Raw genomic sequence first — 11656 nt, 5'->3', positions numbered from 1 at the left:
TGCCTTACTTATATCTACTCAGACTGCCATCATGAGAAGATATTTATAGCCCCTAATTCAAAGGGAACAGTCCAGACTATGTTCAAGGGACTTTTCTGTTTCACCCTAAAGCTCCTATGGACCAACCATAAAGATCATCCATTTGCCCTTCAACATTAAGTCTAAGTCCCAGAGCAAGAATCTTTTTAAAGAGCCACAAAAGAAAAACCCTGATAAAATAGAATTGAAGCAACTTCACCTTTGCGAGTAGAAAAAGCTATCCAGAAACTGAAGATGGTGGTCTTTAAAATATGTAATAAAGTTATGATAAGCAGATTTCTGTGTTGGTATCTTATTCTTGTGTTAGATCTTCTCGAGGAAAGACCATCACTTATACAAACTTTATCTCCCCTAACATAGAAGGTGTTTAGTTTCTGTTGAAAAATGTAAGGAAGTACTCGGGTCTGTTCCACTCCTCTATACACCCACTTTCTCTGAACTCATTCCCAAAATTGTGCATAGTTCTTAGAAATTTGGATTTGAAATGCTACTCTTGAGAAGAAAGCTGAAAATAATAGTAGAGGGTACAAGAACAGAATAAATGATTGCCTAGTGACCAACTGGAGTATATTCAGTGGGTCAATCCAGAGTTACCATAATTGAAAGACACAAAGAACATATCATTCATAAACATGAAATCCATGTTTATTTCCAGGTCTGCCAAAGAAGAACTGCTTACAGATCATTTAGAAAGGTAAGAATTTCAAGGTCACTGTATCCTACCTCCAAGCTAGTTAGGCGTAGGTGGCGGTTTTAAAAATGATTTATACCACAGTCTAAAAAGATTAATTATGCAAGATATAGCTTAATTGCTTTGCAAAAATAGTAACACAATTTTATTTCTGTTTTTGCAGATGGAACCATGTTTCTATGGTACACAAAAAGTGTCCTGCTTTCAGAAGAGTAAGATGTGTTATTTCTTCCTCACTCCTTCCCTCTCCTTAATACATGTATTTCTTGCTGCTGTTTACATAACATGTGTATTTCACAGAACTCTGACGAATTTCAGAGGGAGGACACCTAGCAAGAATCCTATGTCTGCATGGAAAACCACCAAAAAGGAAAGACAAACAAGTCAGCTGTCATCTTCAAGGATCTCAGGATGCTCCTTCCAGAAAGTATCACCAATGATATCACAATGTAAAGCAACTGGTTTAGTCCTTATCCGTGTAACTTCAACTTGTTTTCCCTCTGTTTCTCCTGGAGGCTTGATTTCCTTGGATTTTATTTCTTTAATCTACAAATAACAGTTTAGCAAATTATAAAAGATTATTAAAAACTGGGAAGATAACACCAATCTCTCCCCCAAAACACTCATTGGTATAAAAAAAAAATAGGCAGGATGAATGTCCTTACCTCCTTCCCTATATATAGTTGGTTTTTTTTTTAATTATCTTTTACCCCAGTGTTTTGCTTAACAGCTTACATTTTTAAAGTGTTTTATTACTCATATTTATCTTACATTTGAGGAACCAGGTTCAAAAAAAGTTAACCTGCCCCAAAACACGTAGATAGTAATTGCCTAAGCTAGGATTTGAATCTGAATCTGTCCTATGACTCCCACTATAAACATTATAGAAATATTTTGTTGACTTTATACATGCTGGTTGACTTACAGATTTATACGAACATTTGGGCAGGAAGTCTAGTTTCTCGCTGGCCTTGGGACAAATTATTTCACTTCTCAGAGGCTTAATTTTCCTCATCTGCAAAATGAAATTATTCCTCATGTCCCTTCTAGTCCTAAAGTTCTATGATCTAAATTATGTGTAATAGGCATTCCAGCCACTAACATTCAGAATGATCTTATAAAATATAGAATAGGCAGCATCTTTTTTCTTATGAACACCATTTTATGTATTTATAGCTACAGTAACAAAGAGAGGCCCAGAATTAGCCTCCAACAAGAAAAACTTAAGTAATTACTAATAGTTTATTTAAAGTATAGGAATTGACCTGAATCTATGGTTATTCGTTTGCCCCATTCCACCTAGAATAATACTTTTTACCTTTTTCCATATCAGTACAGTTCCTTTCCTGAACATTGGTGGCTCATTATTGTAGTTGATGTTATATTCAGAAAACAAAATTTCATTCTTATCTGCAGCAAGTGTTCCCTAAGATTAAAAATAATCATAAAAAAAGTATTTTTTAAAATATCCTCCTTAACTATACCTTAAATCTATGCCAATAAGTAGTAAACCAATAAGAAGAAGGGAAATTTAAAAAATGCTTTAAGAGCTTTTATCGGTAACTGTGAAATATACTGTATTTTAAAGAACAACTCAAATCAATTTGATTTCTAAAAATCATAAAACTCTCCATCTGCCATTATTGAACCAGTGGCTTCACAAGCTAAATAGTGATCTGAGTGAAAATATAACAGAATAACCTTTGTTAATATCTGAAGGGCAGGACCAACACTTGTCTTATTGACAAGCATTTATTAAATACCTACTATCTGCCAGGCCATATGCTTAGAGCTGGGGGTACATACAAATGCCAAAAATGAACAATTCCTACACTTAAAAATGGCATAAGCTAAGCACATTATAACTGGTTTTACTAGATCTAGTCCTGCACTAGACTTGATCAGTTCTCTCATAGATGAGGAAACTGAGGCCTAGAAGTTAAGTGACTTACCCAGATCACATACAAAAGTGACAGAGCCAGGATATGTATCCAGATGCTCTGAATGCAAAAGCCAGACCTCTTCTCTACTGTGTCACATTATCTTGTGTTTATCAGAATGTGGATGCCATTCAGCTGTATTTTAATGGTATTCTATTATACAGTCTTTTCAAATAGCACATAACCTAGTGAAAACTCATTTAAAAGAGGTAAGGTGGTTTTTAAAAACAAACAGTATTCTCTAATATCTTGGAAGAAGAAATGCCAGGGGACTTAGATACCAGTTCCAGCTTTTTTGTTTTTTTAATGTGACTTTTGTTCTACTGGGCCTCAGTTTCCTATTCTTTCAAATGAAAGAAATGGAATAGATGACTTCTTTTTAGGTCCTTTTTACTTCTAATACTCATTTCCTGGACTATCAAAGATAACATTAAGGACTAGGAAAATTTAACAAGCTAAGAGTAAAATAGTAACATTTTCATACTCGTAATCTTTCTTGGGCTTGTGCGGGTGTTAATTTAGATCGTTGTATCAGCATCCAGAAAACTGTGTTATAAAGATTATTAACATGACCTGTACAGAAAAAGTTCAAAAATATTTATGCAATATTAACATTCCAAAGAAATCACTTTTCTATCATTACTACCACCACCATTACCACTCCCCTTTCCCCCACCAAGAAGAAACCTTTCTACTTTAAATAGAGAATTCAAAGACATTATCATTTGTGTATATGTGTGTATATTTAAAATATATATAAATCAATATATTTTTTACAAGTTCAATGTACATTTAGAATGCCTACTTTGTGTGGGACAAGTGTTAACATTGGTGGACAAATCTTTGCTTTCTTGCTTTCTTTCTTTTTTTTTTAAACCCTTACCTTCCGTCTTGGAGTCAATACTGTGTATTGGCTCCAAGGCAGAAGAGTGGTAAGGGCTAGGCAATAGGGGTCAAGTGACTTGCCCAGGGTCACACAGCTGGCAAATCTTTGTTTTCAGTTACTTTAATACTATTCTTTTCAATCAGATTAATACTAACTGAAAAATACCTTAAGTGAACATTTCCAAAGTTACTTGATTTAAGTTCCTAATTTTTTCTAAGTTCCTCAGAAGCTAGTCAAATGAATATAGGCAAAAATAGTTTAGATTAAACAACTCATGGCCTTGGAACTTTATTGTTTTTTAAAATACTTACAATCTGCTTGTCGCCAACTGAGATAGTCCTTTATGGTCTGGTTGCTAGGATATACTACGACTCTTCCATCAAAGGCTGGAGGATATAGAAGGTCCTGGTCCTTAAAGTAATCCTTCCAATAAAAAACATAGCTGGAGGCAAACTGAGAGGCCGCATTTGTCATAAATTTACTTGTAAGTACAAAGAAAGAACAGGGAAAGAAAACTTGTTATATTACTTTTTATACAGCTGAGGGTTTGGGGATACAATAAAGAAATTGGTTATTTGATGGCAATACTTATAATACTTAAATATCCAGGGTTTGAAAGGAAAGTACCTTTCACCTCCTCCATATTAGAACAGTGCCCTGTATTTTAATAACATCTATTAAACTGAACTATTAAATAATTTTTCTCCACAGTTATTCAATTCAAGCTAATAAATGTATTTCTTATGTAATAGGGCAGATAGGTGGCACAGTGGATAAAGCACCAATTCTGATGTCAGGAAGACCTGAGTTCAAATCAAATCCAGCTTCAGACAGTTACTAGCTATGTGAATCAGGGCAAGTCATTTAACCCTATTTGCCTCAGTTTCCTCCTCTGCAAAATGATCTGGAGAAGGAAACTGCAAACTACTCCAGTATCTTTGCTAAGAAAATCCCAAGTGGTGTATACATCTGAAACAACTGAACAATAACAACAGGCACTGTGGAAGGTGCTAGGGATATAAAACCAAAAACCAAAACAAAAGAGTTCCTACCTTTAAGGTACACTTTACTGGGGGAAAAGAATATACAAACAGATAAGTATATGCAAAATACATACCAATAATCTGAGGGAAACTAGCAACTGGTGGAACAGGGAAATTTTTAAAAGGTTTCATTTGTGAAGTGGCACTGAGCTTTATTTTGTAGGAAACTACACAGGATAGATGAACAAGCAATCCTGGCACAGCAGAGAAACTATATGCACAGGTAATGAGATAGGATATAGAATGCATTGGGCAGCAATGGGAGATAGAAGGAAGGAAGCCAAGGAGAAGTAACAAAGATTACAGAGAGTTTTAGATATCAGAGGAATTTGATACTACAAGCAATAGTGAGCCACAATAAGCTATTTGAACAGTGAAGTGACATTTTCAAATCTGTGTTTTAGGAACATCAAAAGGAGAAACAATAATTACAAGACTTATGAAATATTAGGCAAGAATCATAAAGACCCAAACTACAGTAGTAGTTCTGCAAATCGAGAGAAAAGGTAGGATGTGTTAAGTCAGAGACTACTGAAATGGAAAAGATCTTAGAGATCGTCCTTTATTTTAAACCTCATTTTCCCAACTGAATGAAAGCCAAAGAGAAGTTAACTAAGCAAGGTTATAGAGGTAACAAATAAGAGACAGAACTATAACTTAAATATCCTGATGTTAGTCTAGCATTTCCCAACTATATCATAATGACTCTCTTAAAGGATTGTTTTTTCTTCATATAAACATGAATAAATAAAATTAAACCAATAACTTCATATAAGTTTTCCAAAATAATATGATCCATATTGTCTCCCTCCCCTTTTCCCTCTTCCCCTCTTGAAGCTGACAAGCAATTCAATCTGGGATATACATGTATTATCAAGCAAAACATATTTCAATACTATGTTTTGAAAAAGAAAAATATCTTTATCTTTAAAAAAGCCTAAATGCCCAGTAATTTATTTGATATCATACTTTCACATTACTATACCTCAAACTTCATTTAGCCCTGCCAATGAAATATTGTAGTTTATGCAAGACCTAAATAGGTTTTTTTTAAAATCAATTTCATATTGCATTGTCTCTAGTCTCCCATCAGTCTTTGGTGGGGAGGGGATTATAGCTATTTATTTATTTTTTAATTCAAAGATTTTATCTTCCCAATTACATGTAATAATAATTTTCAATATATGTTTTCCAAAATTATAAGATCCAAATAGTATCCTTCCATTCCTTTATGAAAACTCATCTTTATTTCTCCTTTGATCTGGGTCATAACACACTTCCATAGTGGTAATTTTGTAAAAGCACACTCATACAAAATCAAAACCCCAAAATAAAATTGTAAATACACTAATGTGAAAAATAGTATGCTTTGATCTACATTCATCCAACTCAACAGTTTTTTTCACTGAAGGCAGGTATCATTCCATCTCATATGTCTTTCAGAACTGTCCCAGATCATTGCACTGATGAGAGCTGAGTTTTCACAGTTGATTATTGTACAATATTGATGTTTCTGCATACAATGTTCTCTCAGTTCTGCTTATTTTATTCTATATCAGTTCATGCAGATCTTTTCCACTTTTTCTGAAATAAACTTGCTTATCATTTCTTATGGAAAAATATTATTCTATCACCAACATATGCCATAATGTGTTCAGCCATTCCCCAATTGTTAGAGATCCCCTCAATTTCCAATTCTCTGCTACCACAAAAAAAGGCTGCTATAAATATTTGTTACAAGTAGGTCTTTTCCCTTTTTTAAAATCTCTTTGGGATATAGACCCAGTAGTGAGATTACAGGATGAAAAGATATACATAGTTTTATAGCCCATTGGGCATACAAATTGCCCTCCAGAATGGTTGGATCAGTTCACAACTCCACCAACAAGGCATTCGTGCCCCAATTTTGCCACATCTCTTCTAACATTTATTGATTTCCTTTATTGTCAAATCGGACAATCTACTATGCGTGAGGTGGTGCCTCAGAGTTGTTCTAATTTGCATTAATCTAATCAAGAGTGATTTAGAATATTTTTCATGTTTATTGATAGCTTTGGTTTCTTCATCTGAAAATTGCTTTTTCATATAATTTGACCATTTGTCAATTAGGAAATAGTTTGTATTCTTATGAATTTTTCTTCATTTTCTATATATTTGCGTAATGAGACCTTTATCAGAGAAATTTGATATGAAACTTTTTCCCAGTTTGTTGTTTCCCGTCTAATCTTGGTTACATTAGTTTTGTTTGTACAAAGCTTTTTAATTTAATATAATCAAAATTATTCACTTTACATTTAAAATGTTCTTTTTCTCTGGTTTGTTCAGAAACTCTTTCCTTCTCCATAAATCTGCCAGGTAAACTGTACTATGTTCCCCTAACTTATTTATGGTAGCACTCTTTATATCTAAATCATATACCCATTTTGATCTTATCTTGGTATAGGGTGTGAGACATTGGTCTCTGCCTTCTTAATTCTTAATTTTCCTAGCATTTTTTTATTAAATAATGAGATGTTTTCCCAAAGGCTGGGTCCCTATGAATCTTAAATCTCAAGTCAACCCAGAAATCAAGACTTCAGGGAGGAAAGGAAAAGGAAGATTTGGAAAGGAATAACAATGAATAGATGCCAGAAAGCTTTACAAAAATTAAACAGAAAAAGTTGAAAAATTCTACGACAAAAGCAAAAGGGCTATCAGTTTTCTTTAGGAAAACTGCATGACAGGAAGAGAGGGAGATGTCAAGAGGAATTACCTGGCTCTTCTTCTAAACCAATTGCTTTTCCTTTTGAATACAAAGCTATATTCATCACTTTGTCCATATGCCATGACAATATCTTCCAGCTCTGTCATTACAGTCTGGGCACATCGAGTCATCAAGTCCAGGGCTCGGCTATCATTGGGTTTTGTAAAGTTGTGTTTTTCTGCAAAACTTCATTGTAGGAAGGAGGAGAAACAAAGATGAGTTTTCATGAAGAAAGTTAAGCAAAGTTAATGTAATAATAGGAACAGCAACACTGTAGACGCAAAGTGACATACAAGACTTAGAATCAGGAAGATTGAGGCTCAAGCCATGTGACCAAGGGGAAGTCACCTATTATATGTGTTTTGAGCAATATTTTTAATGCCATGTTAAAGACTTTTATCTTCACTTCTGTCTTAAAAGATTTCTTCTGCTCTGACCTGGTGAAGGAAAGTGAGGCTTTATCCCATGACCTTATCTTTCCTTCATTTCTATACCACATTTATTTCTCCTTTACCCTGTTTCCTTAGGTAGATTCTGGAACATTTAGACAAGTTGTGGAAACCAGTTAAACTAAAGTTTTGCAAGTATGGGTATTTAATTAATATAAAATGATACAACAAGCATTAGAAACTATTTATTCTAACTCCCTCATTTCAAATGAGAAGGAAAATAAGTCGAAAATAAAACATCAAACTCTGCTTCTTTGCCTTTCTGAGGGCAAGGCAAAGGGGAGGGGGGGAGAGTCTTCTATTTCCTGTATAATTTCAACACACATGCCTAAATTGGTTTTTAAAAGATTTTTTTAGGACATAGGATTATTTCGTTAACCTGAGGGAAGAGATATCATGGGAAGGGGATGTACTTTGCCATCAATTCTCTGAGCTGCTGATAATCACATTAAGCTCACTTTCAACCTAAGCCCCAAGAAGAATGCATATATAATTCCTGCTCCCAGCTATAAAGTATGTTAAGACTTGCAAAGTCCTTTCTTCATAACAATCCAAGTCCAAGGGGACTAGTTAAAGAACTGTTGGACCTGAGTTCCTTTTTCCAAAAAAAGGAAAAGTTGGCTGAATGGTTCAAGTGACTTTCCCAAGACCAGTGGCAAGTAAACTGGCAGAGCTAAGACTGGAACCCAAGGGATCTTGTTCCCAGGCCACTGCTCTCTCTCATGAGGGAAGAATCTTCTCTTTGAACTTGTAATGGCCAGGTTCAGGTCCAACCTTTTGGCCTCTTCTCTGGTGGGTGAATCAGACGCTTCCTACGGAGAGCTCATTGGTTGTAGAGTTCCCGTGGTAACAGAGCAGGGGAAGTGGGCGGCTGCAAGCGTAGGCCAAGAGAGGAGAGGGAGGAGGGAAGGGGAGGGTGAAAGGGGACCCGCCCCGGAAGCGCATGCGAGCCACGCGAGCTCCAGGGCAGCGCTCTTACCGATGAAAGTTCCTTCCGTCCAGCCGCACGACCACCCAGCAATGGGCTAGGCATGTGTCATCCGCCTCGAAGTCCCGCACATACTCGAACTTGCTCTTCGCCATGACGTTCCTGCTGATAACGGCAGAGCTACGGCAGGAGGGAGCAACGGCTGAACTGACACGAGAGACGACTATGGCAGTGTTTATAACCCACATTTCCGGCCCGGAGAAAAGAAAACGCCCCGCCCCGGAAGTGGCTTTTCCCGACCTGGCTCCTCTAGCCTTCCTGGAGGACCTTCTCACTGTACTCTTCTCTTTCACGCCTACTTCAGTCTCTACAACTTGCTTTCTGATTAGGCGTAATGGGGAGGTTTTCATTTCCTCTGTCCTGTATCTCTGGCCACTTTTCCACTTTCCAGCAGAAACCGCACTCACGAAAGTCTCCGATAGCTTCCCCTTGGCCAAGCCTCTCATCTTTTTTATTCTAGTTCACCAAACTTTTAAGTGTCTTGTGGGCTGGATTGGCCGGAGTCGGGAGTGGGGGGATGAGAGAGGGGGAGCAATGTTGGGTAACCTAGTGAAGACACAGCCTTTGCTCGTGAGAAGTTTTTAGTTTAATATCAGGGAATGGAGCCAAGAGGACTGGATCACCTCAGACACTAGATAGAGGATCCTGGACAAATCAGAAAGAAAAAACAAAGATTCCTACCCTTGATTGTATGATCATGAACAAGGCACAACCTTTGAGAGCTTCATATTCCTATTTATAAAATGAGGTTACTATCTGTAGCACCTATCTTATAGGGCTTGTCAACTTGAAATCTGGAGACCCCAAGTTTGCCTCTGTCCCATGAGAATTTGCCTAGAGGGAGATCTCATGGGTTGACAAGCTATTATAAGGATCAAAAGGAATTATATATATTAAACTACATTGCAAATCTGAAAGAGCTATATAAATGTCAGCTCTTATCACCTAACAACCTCCTCCTTATATAGAGGAAGAAGTCCAGGGAAAATGAAAAGTGTCTTCCTTAACTCCCCACTATTTCTCACCTCCCTCCCTTCCCTGAAACCAATCTGTTGCCACACTTCTCTCTCCAATATGACCATTTCTCTCCTCTAATATAGCCATCAATGCTGCAGACCCTTATCACCTCACAGGTTGGACTATTGCAATAGCCTGCTGGTGTATCTACCTGCCTTAAGTCTTTGCCCACTCCAATTTATCTTCCATTCAGTGACTAAAGTGGTTTTCCTAAAGTGCTGGTTCAATGATGTAATTCCTGATATTCAAATTAATTTGTGATATCCTATTGCCTATAGGATCCCATGCAAAATTCTCTGTTTATCCTTCATAACCTGGTCCCCTTCTATGTTTCCAGTCTATTTTATACCTTACTCTGCACATAGTTTTTGATCCAGAGACACTGGCCTTCTGGCTTGTTCCATGAACAAGATACTCCATCTCTTAGCTCTGGAGAGTATACCGTAACCTGGAAAATTCTTCTTCTGCATCTCTGTGTAGTAACATCCCTGCCTTCCTTTAAATACCAACTAAAATCTCCTTTTGTATAAGAAGCCCTTCCTAATACCTAAACCTGATGCCTTTCCTTCTCTCTATTTCAAATATTTTTAATTAATTAACTTTTTTATTTACTATTTTCCTATTTTGAATTTAATTGTATGCTCCTTGAAGGCAGAACTCTTGGCAAAGTCACTGGAGTAGTTTGCTGTCTTCTTCTCCAGTGGATTTACACAGAATTTAAAGGACCTGCCTAGGGTCACACTGCTTGTGAAAGTCTGAGTTCAGTTTTGAACTCAGTTCTTCCTGACTCCAAGCCTAGCATTCTATTGAGCCACCTAACTGCCTCTAGCACAGAGATGTTGCTCAATAAATGTTTATTGATTAATAGGTGGTCACCAGGATTCATACCCTTTTTCCTTCTGTTGTTTTTGCATAGTGAAATGAAGTTTCTCTCTGGTAACAAAGGTTTTTCTAGAATTTTCTATTTGAAGGGGCCTAAGAAGTCTTCATTTTCTAGATAAGGAAACTCAGATCTGGGATGAAGCACAACTAAGTAGCTAGCTATAGAATTGAGATGAGAAGCCAGACTTCTTGACTTCTAGTCCAGTATTCTTTCCCATCCTGACCTCTCCAATCATAAACACTTAGGTACTCAGGAACCCTTTAATAATTCTATGAATTAAAATAATGCCTTCTTTCACTATCCAGACTCCTCTGTTCCCCTAGAGCTATAGTGTCTATAGGTCCTGATTTTTTTTTTCCAGTCAAATGATGGCAGGGATAGGAGAGGAAGGAAAATATCTGAGAATTTTACTGTAGCAAACAAATAAAAACCAGCATAGAATTTTTTTCATATATTTTCTAAGAATACTGCCAATTGTCAAGTGTATTTACATTAAAATCTGATCTCTCAATAAAGGGTTAAATATCACAATTATATCACTTTAAATGACACTACATTATAATTTAGTTTCATGACAAAATAAAATAAAATCTGAATTTACAATCACAAAGAGTATAATTCAAAATCTCAATGTTTCTAAGGGTCATTAGCTGCCAGCACCTCAAAAGATAGAACCCACTATTTTTGGTTAGCTCTTTTCCAAAGATTTATGATAATAATTTCTCATTCTTATCTCAAAATATTTTAGCATTTACAAAAAACTTCAAAATTTGGAAATTTATGGCAAAGAGATTACATTTCAGTTACAAATTTAGGCTCTAATTATTTTATAATGCCATAAATTTCTACCAACCAGGAAAAAAATTTCCTGGAAAGAGAAAAAACCTTTGCTTGTCTATCTTTATCTTTGCAGCTTCAAGCTGGCTAGGGATGAAATGACAAAGTATCATAAAGAGTTTTTTCTTTCCTTTTTTTTT

The 11656-nt window shown here is 36.1% G+C and overlaps 1 protein-coding gene across 4 annotated transcripts in view; it reads right to left on the bottom strand.

The window, feature by feature from the left end:
- Positions 1–662: 662 nt before the first annotated feature.
- Positions 663–11656, bottom strand: part of THG1L (tRNA-histidine guanylyltransferase 1 like) — a 39756-nt gene continuing 28762 nt past the window's right edge. Inside the window, exons 1-7 of one of the 4 annotated variants that reach the window (XM_016428065.2) lie at positions 8771–8984; positions 7352–7528; positions 3868–4037; positions 3155–3243; positions 2049–2156; positions 1656–1745; positions 663–1276 (exon numbers count right to left, since the gene is read on the bottom strand). In XM_016428065.2, coding sequence (XP_016283551.1) covers positions 1115–1276; positions 1656–1745; positions 2049–2156; positions 3155–3243; positions 3868–4037; positions 7352–7528; positions 8771–8967 — 993 coding nt within the window. In that variant the 5' untranslated portion in view covers positions 8968–8984 and the 3' untranslated portion in view covers positions 663–1114. Of the gene's footprint in view, positions 1277–1655; positions 1746–2048; positions 2157–3154; positions 3244–3867; positions 4038–7351; positions 7529–8770; positions 9420–11656 lie in introns of those variants that run through there. The other 3 variants (XM_001369676.5, XM_056811525.1, XM_016428067.2) reach the window with 3 other exon arrangements.

Source organism: Monodelphis domestica, chromosome 1, assembly GCF_027887165.1.
Source record: "Monodelphis domestica isolate mMonDom1 chromosome 1, mMonDom1.pri, whole genome shotgun sequence".
Lineage (NCBI taxonomy): Eukaryota > Metazoa > Chordata > Mammalia > Didelphimorphia > Didelphidae > Monodelphis > Monodelphis domestica.
This window is presented reverse-complemented; position numbering and strand designations above follow the sequence as displayed.